At 31.7% G+C, this 16226-nt stretch overlaps 1 protein-coding gene across 2 annotated transcripts; it reads right to left on the bottom strand.

Annotated features, from left to right (window-relative positions):
• Nucleotides 1-5074: 5074 nt before the first annotated feature.
• LOC7492394 (type 2 DNA topoisomerase 6 subunit B-like) lies at nucleotides 5075-10083 on the bottom strand. Of its 2 annotated transcripts, XM_024610271.2 has the most exons (12): nucleotides 9975-10083; nucleotides 9781-9880; nucleotides 9586-9666; nucleotides 9490-9516; nucleotides 9255-9366; nucleotides 9083-9158; nucleotides 8196-8216; nucleotides 7438-7634; nucleotides 6709-6850; nucleotides 6011-6210; nucleotides 5787-5895; nucleotides 5075-5505 (listed from the first exon to the last, which is right to left on the bottom strand). In XM_024610271.2, exons 1-12 carry the CDS (start codon nucleotides 10008-10010, stop codon nucleotides 5203-5205), a joined length of 1404 nt encoding a protein of 467 aa, XP_024466039.2. In that variant the 5' UTR covers nucleotides 10011-10083; the 3' UTR covers nucleotides 5075-5202. The 2 variants fall into 2 exon arrangements, with proteins under 2 accessions (XP_024466039.2, XP_024466040.2); XM_024610272.2 differs by lacking the exon at nucleotides 9975-10083 and having other exon boundaries at nucleotides 9255-9373; nucleotides 9490-9666; nucleotides 9781-9849.
• Between the last annotated feature and the right edge of the window lie 6143 nt (nucleotides 10084-16226).

Here is a 16226-nt window from a genome sequence, read left to right as displayed (position 1 = left end):
TGGCCTATTAAAAGTCTAATTAAGTCTTTAGACTTAATATTTATACAAATTTTTCTAATATTCTTTTAATTTAACATTGAATTTGCATTGTCCTTCATATTCAAGTATTTTAAGGGGTGCAATTGAGTTCCTAATTTTTTCAAAGATCCAGTTTATGCATTTAAATCTCTCTCCAACCTGTTCTTGCCAACCAAATCACTTATCTTTCTTTTCTTTTCTTTTTTTTTTTAAAAGAAAATTTTAGGGAACCCAAATTTATGTTATAAAAGCTACCCTCTCTTTACAATATTTACGATAAAAATCTTATAAGAGATTTTAGATATCTCCAAGAATGATAGATTTAACAAAAATGTCAAAAACAAAGGCTCAAAAACACATTCAAAAGAAAATAGTGCCAAAAGCAATATTTAAAAAAGATATGGCTAAACATCGCAGTATCTAAAATGTAAGGGCTCAATGACACACTTAAAAGAAAATAGCGCCCAAAAGTTCTATCTAAAAGATATAGGGTTAAATAAAGCACTACCTAGAAGGCAAGGGTTTAAAGGCGTGCTCATAAAAAAATAATGTCCAAAAGCATTATTTAAAAGAGATAGGATTAAGAAACGCACTCCCTGAAAGGTAAGGGCTCAAAGGCGCATTGAGAAGAAAATAATACCGAAAGCACCATGTAAAATAGATAGGACTAAACAACATGTTATTTGGAAAGCGAGGGCTCAAAGGCGTACTCAAAAGAACCAAAAAAGTATGTAAAAGAGATAGGGCTAAGCAATACACTATCTAGAAGGTGAGGGCTCAAAGACGCGCTCGAAAAAAAATTGTGTCAAAAGCATTATGTAAAGCAGATAGGGCTAAACAACACACTATCTAAAAACGAGGGCTCAAAAGTACACTTCAAAGGTGATAGTTTCAAAGATGTTGTCCAAAAGTTAGTAACTTAAAGTGCACTCGAAATGACATGCTTCAAAGTTGCATTCACATAACCTTGAAGATATACCACAATCTCATATCTTGAAAATTAAGCTTCCTTTGTATTGGTAGGAATTAAGCCTTTAATAGTTTTCCTTTGCTAGAAAATATTCAAATCTATCAAAAATGCTTTCCTTGGATTTACGCAATGTTTTGGGGTTAATATGCATGTATTTTTACCTGAAAATGTAGGTCTCTTTTCTTCATGGACTGTCTCTCAAAGCTTCAATCTCTATAACAAGTTTTCATGGCTCCCCCGCTTTGGTCTACTTGAGCTATATCCTGTGGACTTGATCTCTGGAAAATGGATGCTCATTTAATGAGCTAAGATGATCTTTACATATCCCATTATTTAGGCGATTTTATCTAATTGATTATAACCTTTCAAGTTTTCCATATTTATCATTGTAATTATATGAGTACCACTTCTAGGGTATTATGACCACAACTCAGTATTCATTATACCTGTTTCATTATGGCTTTCCTCAAAAGACATTAAAGGACTTGAACAACTTGCTTCCCATTTTCTATTTTCCTATAATAGGAATTATATAGCCAACCCTATTGGTTTACTTAAATTCCCCCCCAGCCTGATCATGCCCCCAAGTTTTTTATCTTGTTTTGTTTGCTTGGGTTTTCTCAATGATGATGTTATGTAGAAGATGTTTGGTTTTTTTTATATATATAAAAGATCGCTTTCATAGGAAAATCTTTGGAATTTAAAAGCTATTTCCAAACACAAAAGTAGTTTCGATGCAAGTTTTAAAGCAAATTTATTTTGAAAAAATCAAGCGATTCTTGTGGACAGGGTTTCATTGATGTTAGGTTTTTTCATCTTTTTATCTTAGTGAAAATATGAAGTGACCTTCTATTTTCATTATTTATTGGTCAAAAAAGCTCGAGTTTCAACTTGAGAGTTTCAGAGGAAAGAAAATTTTTAAAGCATTCATTTTACTTATATGAATAATAAAGCATAATTGTAATATTTTAAAGATCTCATTTCATATGAGAAAGCATTGCTTACTAACTAAGCTTGCTTGCCTTTAATTATAAAGGATTTTATTAAACATGTAATGTGGGTTTTAGATCTTGGTTATGAAATGAAATGATATTTATAAGCTCAAGAGGTGATTAAAAGATCTCAGAACTAATGATCACTTATTTTGGTTGATGACCTTCTAGATTAAGACTGACTTTGTAAAATGGTCTTGTCATGCCCATAATATTGGGTTTGGACTATCATCATCATACTTATTATTTTTATTTTTGTATGACATGCTCAACCTTTTTGAATCATTGAATTTCTTTGTACACCTAACTTTTATATGGGTACCTTTGGTTTTTTCATTTACCATTGAGGATTATTTTGTATAAATCTGAGGTCAAATTGCTTTTCTAATCCTTAAACTTACCCCTAGTATGGGGTGTGATTCAAGTTAGGGTTTGTTTGCAAGAAAGATTTTACTAGGCTTAACAAAGGCATGCAAAGGATATTTTTCAAGTATTATGAACGAATTATCGAAGATGATCTTTCATCATTTCAAACGCATGCGTTTAGGATCAATAAGTTATGCTCTCATCCATTGTGATTAGTTGGACATGCAAAATAGTTTCCATCATAATTAAATTATGGATCATTATTCAGTCAATTAAAACTCAACTTGAAAGTTAGTTTGAATGGTTCTTGGTTCATTTCTCAGGTTTCTAAGCGTTTGGTCACCTCATTAGAAAATCACTTGAATTCCTAAAACTCACTTGTTAAAAACAAATACCAATTTGACCTTTGAATTTGTACTAATACCTTTGATTTTCCAAAAACTTTTGATCTTTTGTGAAAAAGATATGCAGAGTTTTTTTAGAGTTTATAAAGAGGAAAATATACCAAAGAATTCTTGGCCAAACTTTGATCTTTATTGATTTATCGACACAATACATTATACATGGTACTTCCTTACAACATCAGAGTTTATAGGTTTAGGTAAATCATCTTCGACCATCTTGGTTAAAAAAGGCTTTCTTTACCAAATATAGTCCTTCATAGTTTGATGCTTATTTACTCTGATACTAACAAGATCTTCTTTAATACAAGGTCTCTTTCTTTGAATACTCTTAGTCTAATCCTTTTGTTGTATGCCTTAGCCATTCTGCTCTAGTAAAACTAGTGGTGATGAATTGTTGTATGTCTCTTCTCACTAATTAGATTCAAATGCTAAAACTTTAGTTTTTCCCATTCTAATTTTTCAAGTTCTGCATCCATCAAGACCTTTAATGATGGAATCTCTACTTTGAAAGGCATCATCGCTTCCATCTCATATACTAAAAAGTAAAGGGTTGCACCCATAGAAGTTTTAATTGTAGTGCGGTATGTATGAAATGCGTACGAAAGCACCTTATGTTAATGTTTATAAGTGACTAACATATTTTAGATTATCTTCTTGAGATTCTTATTAGTTGTCTCGATATCACCATTCATCTTGGGTTTGTAAGGAGAAAACTTAAAGTATTTAATCTTCCACTTAGTGTAGAGTCCAACCTATTAAAATTCTAAGCATTGTTAGTTATCAATTTTGCCAACAAGTCGTAGTGACAAATCAAATCACTTTCGTTGAACCTGTTGACCACTTTCTGTGTAACGTGTGTATAAGAGTTAACTTCTACCCATTTAGTGAAGTATTCGATAACCAACAAGATGACTTTAAGCTTGTTGCTGGTCTTTAGATTGATTGGTCATATAACATCTAATCCCCACATATCAAAAGGTCAATGTGAGGTCATATTAAACAAAGGTGTTGAAGATGCATTTATCTTATCATCGTATACTTGACACTTATGACATTTCTTGAAATAATCAACACAATCCATTTTCATAGTCAACCAGAAGTATCTGGATCACTGCATCTGTCTTGCTAATGTATCCCTATTAACATAAGTTGTGCAAATTCCCTCGTGAACTTCTTGTAATGCTTGTTTAGCCTCTTTCTCGTTCAAACACCTTAGCAAAGTCCCAATGACCTTTTATACAGGATTTCACCATCCAAATAATAATCCATCACCATCCTTCTTAAAGTTTTTGCATCCATTTTGGAGGCTCCCAAAGGATGTTCCCAATGCTGGATAAACCTCTTGATATCATTGTACCATGGTTTTTCATTTGGTATCTCTTCGAGTGAGCAGTAATGAGCTTATAAGCTTGGAGATTTCTAACTTTAATGTTTATTAGTTGAATCCTGCCCCTAATATTGATCAGCGTCATCAAGGTTTAGGTGACCAAGACATCAACAAATTGATTATTGTTTCTACTTATATTAGAATTTTATCTCATCGAACTCACTAGCCAACTTCAAGAGATAATCTTAGTATGGCCATAATTTCTCATTCTTAGTTTGGCATTCCCCTTTCACCTGGCAGATAATTAGCATTGATTGTAAACACTTTCAACCCTAAAGCAATTTCTAAACCGACGATACAATTTCTAAAGCAAGTTTTTCAACTTTCAGCTCTAAAACAACTTCTTCATATTCAGTCGTGTTATTGGTACATTCAAACTATAACCTCACTGAAACAGAATACTGTATAGGGTTTTAATTTTATATATAGTGTAATTTACTAAAAATTAAAATTAGACTTCCTAGAAAAGGTAAGAGGATATTCTAAAAAACATTTACCTTTACAAATATGTTTCTAGGCCTTCATCATAAAACTTCAAAAAATTTCTCTCTTTCCCAAGAAACTAATTTTGGAACCAAAATCAACCTCATAATCCTATTATCTATTCACATAGAGAATGAAAATCATATAAATACAGCTTGAGTGCACAAGAAATGCCCAAAAGAAAGTCCAACAATAAACAAAAATCTCTTCAAATAAGAAGTCTAAAAAGGTAAAAGGAACTTGAAAAGGACCCTAACAAATAGTATACACATGAAATGCATTTGATATGATAAAAAAAGAAAAGAAAAAAAGAATAAGAGGGAGGGGGAGGGTGGGGGGGTTTGGCTTGTGTTAGGTAGGTGATATGGTTAATACTATGCTGAAGCTAATGGAGCATGTCCTTCAACATTTCAGGTACTAATGCTGCTCTGATAACGAGTAAACTGCATGCAGCTTGAAAACAGACCTTCCCAAACTAATCCCGTAACCATCCTCAATTTACAACTATAGCCTACATGTGGGCTAACAAAGCTTTACAGCAATCTCAGGAGTTGATAAGAACTTGACACATAGATACATTTACTAATCCACGTAACTAAATTCATCCTCACCTTCTTCGTATTCTTTGTCTTGATAGTTCGAATCCTGGTCGCAGTCGTCTTCAAAAAGAAAAGGCGCCACCACTTTGCGTTGCCTGGACTTCCTGTCATTCATCTCTATAACTGAAACGATCTTCTCCTGGATACAATCTTCAACAACATCCGCTCCAATTTCTCTTGACTGCAAACCAAGTAGAGAGAAGCATTCTCCTTGAAAGTCTGGATCATTAGATGACAAGATGAGGCCAGCAATAGATCTTGCAAGGTCAGGGGCATGACTGCAAATCTGAGGATACAGACAATTCCAAACTACATGATCAGAATGGAGACCTAGATTAAATAGATGAATGTAACTTCCATCGTTAAGATGCCTAATTAGTAATACTTAAAGCTGCCTACAGCCAACTAACTAAATGAGAAGTCTTCAATTACTGGTTGAGGAAAAAAACTTCACCATTAAGGATTATGAAGTTCATCAGCTCTTTGGTTTTCGAATGAAGAAACAAATTGAATTGTATAGAAACTTGAATTCGCATAATAATTTCAGGGTGAAGCGGTGGATTTTACCTTGAGGGCATGTGCACTTAGAAGAATTCCTGGATGTTTCTCCTTCAAATTATTCAATGCAGCTTTAACTGCTTTTTTTATGAGATGCCGTTCAAGTTGAGTTTTATGCCTGCCCAATGGTAACGTGAACTTGATATCAAGTCAAGGAAAATAAAAACACATGGCACAGCAACATATTAAGCATAACGATTAAGCAAAGTGAAATGAATTGCATATGAGCTGACATTGGATATTGCTTATGGTAGCAGTGGAGGACCATATCAATTTGAGAATGAGATGGTGAGTCTTCCCACTCTAGTACACAGACACCTTGATCCACAACGTTCTCCAGAGTCAGTCCATAACTTTTCCAGTCAATGGTAGACAATACATTCAGCGTTGAATGGGAAATTGAACAGGGTGTGAAATCCTTGAAATACAATACCTGGAAACGCACATCAGGTCAACCAAATCAAATACAAAAAAATGGAAAACATAAGAACAACAAGAAGAATTCAATGACTGGGAAAATTGCAATAATATATGTAAAGCCCAGATCAAAATTAACTTCTACAATAACATGATATGCTATAACAATTTTGACTCCGATACTTGCACAATTCTAACAATTTGACCAAACTTGTACTAACAGCTCTTAACCCTTTTTGTGTGGATAAACCACATGGATTTCATGTCTCAGCTCTTTTTTTATATGACTAAATAAATAAATAATAGTCTAGAATCTTCCCATTAATAATTTGAGGTCCTGAAAAACAACAGTAAGAAATGATTATCATATTTAACTTTCTGCACTTCAATGTTGCCAATCTCTCTTCATAAAACTTATACCTCTTTCTTGCAAGCCAATCTTGCCAGAATATGTCTGACAAACTTGATTAATAAAAAGGTCTGTAAAGTGAACAGAAAAGAAAATGATGCGAACCTCTGTTTTAGAACTGCATTCCCTGAAGCAAGGACAGGTTGACTCTATCTCACTTATTATAATCACCACTTCCATCATGAGTCCAGAACTCTTATGGCTTTCTGTGCTGCATGCTATTCCACTCCCAACCTTAAGACACTCACTAATGAGACACAGAGAAAGGATATTAGTCATTTCCAAGAGATCAGCTATGTAGCAAGTTTCACAAATTCCTGAAACTTAAAGTTGGCTTTGTGGAAAACAATGCGTGCGCGTGTGTGTGAGTGAGTGAGTGTGTATATACAAGAATTAATAACTTCAATTGGTTATGAGGAGGCTCTTTATCATGCAGTTTGGTCATGTGGAGTAAAATTAGCCATGTTCCAAACCACCATCTTCTTCTTGTAATTTGTGATCTTGAGGATCTAATTAATTAGATGGTATTCGAGAAAAAAAAATTATATTGATGAAGTATATTGCAGGGGGGGGGGGAGAATAGGGGAGGATTCAATGTTTATATAAACATCAATAATTCCATGTCAAATAAAACCAAGACATAGCAGGGATGTGCAAATTAAATTCATATGACCAACCTCAAGTTGCTTTGTTGGTTAAAGAGTTGGTTGGCTTGCATGCAAATGTGAATAAGAAAACTTGTAACTCTAAGTTAGAAAATTGAAAATGTAAGGATCTTCAATGAATGCAGCAGACTCTGGAACGGAAGCAGGGACAAATGCGGTACAAACTTACGAAGTTGCAAAGCATGTACTGCACTTTTGGGTTAGAGAATTCCCATGCTTTAAAACATAATCTTCAAGGCCTGACTTTAGAAATTCAACATTTGAGGTTGAAAGAGGTCCAGGATTGCTTCTATTTGCTAGAAAGACATTTTCACATCTTGATCCAGGAATATCTTCACGTTCAATCAACAGTTCAATTGCAATATTCTGAAAAAACAAAAGACGAAGAGCTGGCTACTAGTCAGGACAAAAGTTTCCCAAGGCAAAATTTTCATGCACCTAAGCTAATATTTATCATCTGTTACAGAATCTATGGATAACAAATTCAAGGAAGCTCTTCTTTTTTTTGGAGAGACTGTTCATCATTAGTTTATTAGTTTTAAAGTATATGCCACTGTAATCTACAAGCTGAAGTTTATAGTGCATGTTTCTTGTCTCCTAGTGATATGTGATATTTAGACCAATTAAAAGAACAAACAAGGTAAAAAAAAGTTTGCATAAAACTAGCAATACTGGTATCTTTAAGCTCATCAACATGTCATAATAGCTGCTGGATTGCTGCTGCTACCATCAATACCTTAAGGCTAACTTTGATCATGGAAACAGAACAGAAAGGCAAGAGAATGGTTAAAATGGTTGCAATATTAGCTGTTTGACCATTTTAACCCTTCTCATTGCCTCCTCTCATTCTTCTCTATCCAAATGGAGGCATGCCTTCCATATGTGCAACAAAAAAGATCAACAATGAGGAATGGAGGCTAAACTTACTGGGATATTCAAGATCATCATCTGCAAAATAAGTAGACAACAAAACATAATAAATAGTGGAAACAATTGATAAAAGTTCCGGCAACCACTTGCTCTATAGAGTATTATAGGAACTTCAAACTGTAAATAAAAATTGGAAGGATCATTCTGGATATGTAATATGACAAAAAAAAAATATTGCCCATTAGAGCTGAAAGCATTAAATTACAGTATTATATTGTTTGCTGACAGTTTCAATGCATAGTTGAAGGAGCAATAAATGCCCTTGCAGAATAGAACTCCACAAAGTATGTAAGAGGGTTAATTGTTCTCTCTAAACCGGGCAGCCAGCTTTCCCATAAAAGCTGGGTTTACAGATCAAATCGTGCAGATATACCACAACAACCCTCATTTTCAGTAACCGAAGGCCCCCTGCTTGTCAGCATCCATGAGAGAATGTTGTGGTGAAACCTTACTTAAACTAACTAAAAGGAAGATTCATGGAAAGGCATGAAAAACCTTCTCCAGCCATTTTTTTAAACAGCGTACAGCATGTACAGTTAGTCACAATTCCCAAACTAGTGGTAATACAGATTACATCCTCCATTATGATAGACCAAGATCAACTCAATCCATTGGTATCTAAAACAGTGTCCCTGCACAATACAGCACTAAAGGCGTAACAATCAGCCACCAGGCCTATTATTACCGCAGTCTGCAGTAAAAAGACAGTGGCGATTGCTAGCCAAGTTGAGGCTGCGTGGCAGAAGAATTAAATCATTGCTATCTCAGTATTCGTTATTAAGCTTGACACACCATTTCCATTTTGCTCTATCAATTATCTTGTACTGCTAGCAATGCAAGCAATGGAACAAGACACAGAGTCTTCAGAGTGCAGTCGAACAAACCTTTTGAAAGAAGTGATTGATCTCAGAAACTAAAACATCAATGCTCTCTGAAATGGACAGACATATTTGAGTCCCACTGGAGAAGGAAAAAAATGCCAATAAATTCATAAGAAATAATAAGGGAAAAAACAGTAACATTAAAACATAACAGCTTAAGCATCATCCTCCATGCCTGAATTTCAGACCGTTCTTAGGATTCGAAGGTAGACGGGTAAGGGTTCTGCTGCTGGAAATGTTTTCCCTTAAATTGAAGTGATAATGATATATCTCATCATCACAAATTGCTGCCGTCTCCACAAAGAAAAGCCGAACAAGGATCATTAATTAAATCAAACTGCGGTATAAACTTCTCCGTAGTAAAAGGTAAAACGAAAGAGAGAGACAGAATCATTAGAATGAGAAACTACCAGTAGTTTTGACAGAGAGAATTCCATCTGCACAACAAAGCTATGAATGTCATCCAAAATTACTTACTTAATTGAAATAAAACTGGCGTGGTTTACCCCAAAATTCAGCAGAAATAATGCTGCTGCAGTTAAGATCCTGGAATTCTTCCAAGCAGCTACCGATTCCAGTATCAGAAACTGCATTGAAGATTTTAATCGCAGCCCTGATTTAACTTCTTTTATATTGTAATCATCGATCGATGGATATGAGTTGAAATTTAAAAAAAAAATGAAAAGGAAAGAAATAATTACTGGAAATTTGAAGGATGGAAGGAGATGGTGATTTGAGAACAGCAGAGAGCCGGCAGAGTTGTTGAGATAGACGGCATCTTTGAAATGCACAAGAAATTAACTGCAACAAGTTCAGTTTCCATCCATCGATTACGGAACGGATAAACAACGAGTATAGAATCGAATAGAATATAATGGAAAGCAAGCAACATTACGTGTAAGCAAAGATTCGAAGTGGAAGAAATTTCCATTGGATTTTTTGAGAGCAGCGAAATAGATAGATGAATTATGAAGAGGAACTCCCGCGCTGCTGCTCTGTGTATGTTTGCTGTTTCTTTCCAAAAATATTTTATATACACATTAAATTTATTAAAAAATATTATTTTTTATATGAATATATTTTTAAAATATATCCAATACAATTTAAAATATACTATCATATTGGCTCGCGCTCCATAAAAAGTCAATAATATTTTTTAAAAATACAAAAAAAATATTAAGAGTATATAGAATATTTTAAATATATTGAGTCTGGTGGCAATGTCAAACCCAATAGACTTAAGTCTGACAGGTAAATCTTATAATTTTTTTTTATTTTTATATAACAAAAAAAATAAATTACCCTTAAAGTATCATAAACAAAAATGCTAATTAATTTTTTTATTATTTTATTTTATCTTTTTGTAAAAAACATTAAAATTATCTTGAAGTATCATAAATAATTTTTTTATAAATGTTTACTATTTTATATAAAAAAAAACTTTTAAACTACCCTTGAAATATCCTAAATAGAAATATTAATTAATGTTTTTATTATTTTTTATAAAAAATATTTAAACTACCCTTGAAGTATCTTAAACAGAAATACTAAATAATGTTTTTTTATATAAAAACAATTTTATTTTTCTAAAAAAACATTGAAATTGTCCTTAAAATATCATAAACAGAAATTCTTTTTTATAAATGTAACAAGGGTAATTTAAATATTTTTTTTAAATAGAAAGAATTTATAAAAAAAATTAATTAGTATTTCTGTTTATAATACTTTAAGTGTAATTTAAATGTTTTTTTATTTTTTATAAAACAAACATTTAAATTACACTTAAAGTATCATAAACAAAAATGCTAATTCATTTTTTTATAAATTCTTTCTATTTTTTATAAAACAAAATATTTAAATTACCCTTGAAGAACATTGAATCTAGCGACCATGCCTGATTAATTGTTTTATAAATATTTTTATTTTTATACAAAAAATAAAATTATCCTTGAAATATCCTAAACATAAATGTTAATTAATTTTTTATAATTTTTTTATTTTTATATAAAAAAATAAACTATCCTTGAAGTATTATAAATAGAAATCCTAATTTATTTTTATGTAATTTTTTTTTGTTATAAAAAAAACATTTAAACTACCATTAAAGTATTCTAAACCGAAATGCTAATTAATTTTTTTTATTTTTTTATAAAAAAAACATTTAAACCATCCTAAATAGAAATCCTAATTATTATTTTTTTATTTTCTATAAAAAAAAGATATTTAAACTACCCAATAGTCTTGGGTCTGGCGGTCATGTCAGCCTTGTGTCTTGCGGCAATATCAGACCCAATAATCTTGGATCAGGTGGTTATGCCTTGACCCAACATGCGCATGCAGTTTTTGGAGTAAAAAATAAAAAAGACAACATCATCCATAGTCCTCTGAACATCTACAGTATGATTCATAGTGCAAATACTCTATATTTATAGTATGGTCCACAATATATATATATATATATATATATATATATATATCATAACAGTGATTTTCTCACACATTTTAAAGTATAGTATAATATAAAATAAAATGACAGCCTCCTTTATTATATGATTGCAACAAAAAGAGAATAATATTTTTTTTTTAAATGCACAGTTATCAGATGAAATCTTGGAATTAATTGGAAAAAAATAAATTTATAAGTTAATAAATTAATCCAAATTAATTAAAAAACATAGATCCTTATAAGTTTAGATTGAACTAATTAAAAGATTTATACTATGTTATGGGTCAGAGTAAAAGAATTTTCAACATAATAAAAAACATTCAAGTTATAAAAAATTATTTGATATTTTTATTAACTCTGACCTAATAGGTTAAGCTTGAAATCTCTTAATCTGACTTCTTACCTAACTCAGAGTTAAAATCAAATCATGTAAGAGTTGTCTCAATGTGATTCAATTGACTTAGCTGATCCAAAAACATCTTAGTCGATTGGTAAAAAAAATCTAAGAATGAAATCGAGAAAAACATTATAAAATTTACATTAAAAAAAACTTCTCGATCCAATTTCTTGTTTAGCCCGGGTCTAAAATTAAATCAAAGGTAGTTGCCTTGTCATGACCCAGATGAATTGGTTGATTTAAAGACAACATGGTCGACTAGTAAAAAAATATAAGGATGAAATTGAGAAAGAAATAATAAAATTAACAAAAAATCATCTTGACCCGACTCTTTTCTTAGCCGGAGTTTAAACTGAACAATATGAAAATTACCCTCAAGTGATCTAGTAGACTTGGTTGGTTCAAAGACAACCTAAATAATTGTTTAAAAAATTGAAGTATGAGTAAGCATTTTCAGTTCGGTTCGGTTTTTTATTAGAAAAAATCAACCAAAGTGAAACTTTTTTATATATATTTACAACTATATCTAACTGGAAACTGGTTTGAACCAATCATTTTTTATTCGATTTGGTTTTTTTAAGAGAAAAACAGACAAAACTTGTAACAACCTCAACTTTTCAAACACTATTCACATGGATTCCAAAATAATAAGAAGAAAACCAAGGAAGTTTATATATATACATGACTGGTATCAAGATATCATCCATACCGTTTAATTACTACATCCACAATCTAACCTTCTGGACTCAAGTAGTTTTCATGTAACCAAATGCTTTTCCACACTCTCATTTCATAAAATATAAGAGCAATACATACAGGTTAAATAAAGAAACAATCGATTAATTACTTACATAATTTCATTCATGCATCATATAACTTAGATGATAAAGATAAAATTTCCACATAAAAGTTCAACAAAAGAAAGTTCTACATAATTTACACATACAATATAGAATTAATGAGCTACGTACAATCAAAATAAAATTTAACAAAATAAAATACTACAGACAATCCCAAAAAGAAATTTCTCCTTTAACTTATTAAACTAAGTAGATATAAAAAAAAACACTAATACATCAACTAAATGATACAATACTGAAATGAACCTACAAATTAATTTATAAAAGCACCATAAAATTAATTAAACAATTTAAAAAATCAAACAACACACTATCAAATTTTATTTTAAAGAAAATAGCTCAGGGTTCTAATTCTTATAATAAATTTAAAACTAATTTATTCACAATAAACAGTAATTTCTTAGAACACAAACACAATCAAATATAAATAAAACAAAACTATATTACTAGCTAAAACAAGGACGTTTTCCTTAATTACATACCCAGCAAAAGGATAATTTAAACATTTAAAATTCCTTAACATACAAGCGATATGATAACAAAATATTAATACTTCCAATACAAAATTAATTTAAACAAAGATTTTCATCTATGCATCTACTTTTCAGCTCGAGAGTGCGAGGTACCTAACAACATATTTATATAGCGTGTGAATATTAGGTAAAAATAGAATTTACACTTAATAATATACAATTAAAATAAAGACTATTTGAAGCATACAATATTATATGCACTAGCTCTTTAAATGTAGTACTTATCATCGATACCTTAATTTAATTTAGTTATCATTTTTTCAATCCTTAACTAGATATCTTTTACATTAATCATGATATAATTTTCTCGAGTCATCCATTAATTAGTAAGTTATTTTCAAAGTTCAAGAAGGAAAGAAAAGAAATAGTTCATCCAATATGCCCATTTCAACAGGGTATTATTTCCATTAATCAGGAAATAATCTTTTGACGCGTCCATTTAACAGGGCATTATTTTCATTAACTAGGAAATAATCTTTCGTCCCGCCCATTTAACAGGGCATTATTTCCATTCTTTTCATTTCACAATTTTTACGCTAAATTAAAATCAAAGGAAATTTTTTATAAAATACTAAATTAAACAATTAATTTATTACAGGGTATTTAACACCTACTTGGCATTTATGGGTGTGAAGTAGTCCTCTATTGCTGATTAGATCCTGTAACCTCTTTAAGTAATTTCAATCGCCCATTGCATTTGAAAACATCCTCATGTGGGATTCCTTATCTGGTCTCCTTTTCATTTGATCTAGAGCATTTCTCGGGGTAGTTTTGGATCTCAACAGAGAGAAATGGTCTCTGTAGACAACCTTTAGAGTATCCCCTGATTGACCGACCATGCTAAATAAGCAAGCTCGTTAGGAACTAACACAAAAATCAACATGTCATTTATTATTCATAACCAAATGATAAAAATCTCATTTCATTTTAAATTACTAATTCTCCAACAATCCAACCGATTCGTCTAAAATCACTTTCTTACATTAACAAAATCCAAGTTGAAATCTTTTTCTCCTTTTTAAATGTCATGGGAAATCCCTACAAGGAAAAGGGTGAAAACTCTCTCTCTCTCTCTCTCTCTCTAAAATTCTTATCCATTCCATTTATTAACATTTATGAGCCTATAAATTCCCACAATTCTTAAACAATTGTATTAAATTCCTCAATCTCCTAAATCTTCTCCTTTGGCCGAGACCAATAATTAGAGGGGAGTTTTGCTTCTTCCATTTCTAAATTAAACACTTACCCAATCATAATTCACACTTTCTAATATGGTTCAATCATAAATTGCATCATTTCAATAATTAACACCATAAATTCTCAATTTCATAATCATAGCAATTTAATTTCTTCATTAAAACACAAAATTATAACAATTAATCATTTTAAACATGTTCTTTAACTTACTTGGATAATGATTCAAGGAATGAATGTAAGAAAAATTCAAGTTTCCTTCTTCCCCCTTTCTCTAAACCCTAGCTTTAGATTTCTTTCTTCAAAAGAACTTCAAAGCACTAAATCACCCCTCTCTATTGTTTAACTAAGTTCTAATCACTCTAATTACACTTCTTCTTCTTTTATATACTTAGCAAGAAAACAGATATAAAATCACACAAATTCTCTTCCTCTGTTAAGGTTTCTAGCCATCGGCCAAGAGAAGAAAAATTGAGCATTTATATAGTCTATCTTTTAAATTTTGCACATTGACCCCTTTTGTTTAGTCTTTTCCAAATTTGTCCCCATACTTTCCTTCTCGATAAATTAATGCCTTATTACTTTCTTTTGTTCAATTTTGCTCCTCCCAATGCTTACTGACTTACTTATCTATTATTATTGTCATAACCCAATTTTTTATCCTTTTATTTTAATTATTATTATTATTATTTTATTTACTGAAAAGGATAAAAAAAAATGATGATGAAAAAATAATAATGATGAAAAACAAGTAAAATGAAATAAATGAAGAATGAATTAAAATTTGGGTTAAGGGCAATATGATTGGAAGTTTTGAGGTTTAATTAAACTTTGGAATTAATATAATTAATCCAATCAAGGGTTTAATTGGTGAGTTGATAAGTTTTGAGACTTAATTAAGCTTGGAATTAATTTAATTAATCCAATAATCAAGGGTTTAATTGAAGAATTGATAAGTTTTGAGACTTAATTAAGCTTGGAATTAATTTAATTAATGAAATCAGGAATTTAATTGAAGAAATATCAAAGTTTGGGGTTTAATTGGGGTCCAAAATGCAAAAATTAAAATCCAAGGACCAGCTTGAAAATGTCCCGGAAATGCAAGGATCCAATTACATTTTAACTAGGGGCTTGATTGCAAAATTATAAGAATTACAAGGACCAAATTGAAAGCAGCCTTTAGAACTAGAAAACGGAGTCGTTTTGCAGCTACTGTTCACCGTCTTCTTCCTCTGCAACGGCTCTGCCATTAAAGGCAGAGACGTTTCGTCCGTTGGCAGCCAACGCGTACGTTTCTTCATTGAAGGCGTCGGTTACAGAGCATTTAGGAGGCCGACCGTTACCACCACCGAGGCCGCCGCTGGCTTTATAAAAGCTGGGCAAAGGCGACCTCGCGGAAGGAGGAAAAAAAAGGAACGAAAAACACCGAGGAGCAGAAAAACCGAAACCCAGAAAACCAACGATTGACATCACCATCTTCTTGATCGCCCCCTGCAAATCAGAAACAAGAAAGAAAGGAGAAAAAAAGGGGGGTCACAGAACCGGGGGGAAGACAAAAACAAAACCAGGGGGGACGGAGAGAAAAAAGAAACAGAGAACAAAAGGAAGAAAACAGAAAAAAAAAACAGAGCGGGGCGAGCAGAAAAAAACCAGAGAGAGAGGGTATAGTGAATGAGAAATAAACGAACATCAGCACAAACACAACACAAAACCCAGA

The sequence above is a fragment of the Populus trichocarpa genome, chromosome 10, assembly GCF_000002775.5.
Source record: "Populus trichocarpa isolate Nisqually-1 chromosome 10, P.trichocarpa_v4.1, whole genome shotgun sequence".
Lineage (NCBI taxonomy): Eukaryota > Viridiplantae > Streptophyta > Magnoliopsida > Malpighiales > Salicaceae > Populus > Populus trichocarpa.
This window is presented reverse-complemented; position numbering and strand designations above follow the sequence as displayed.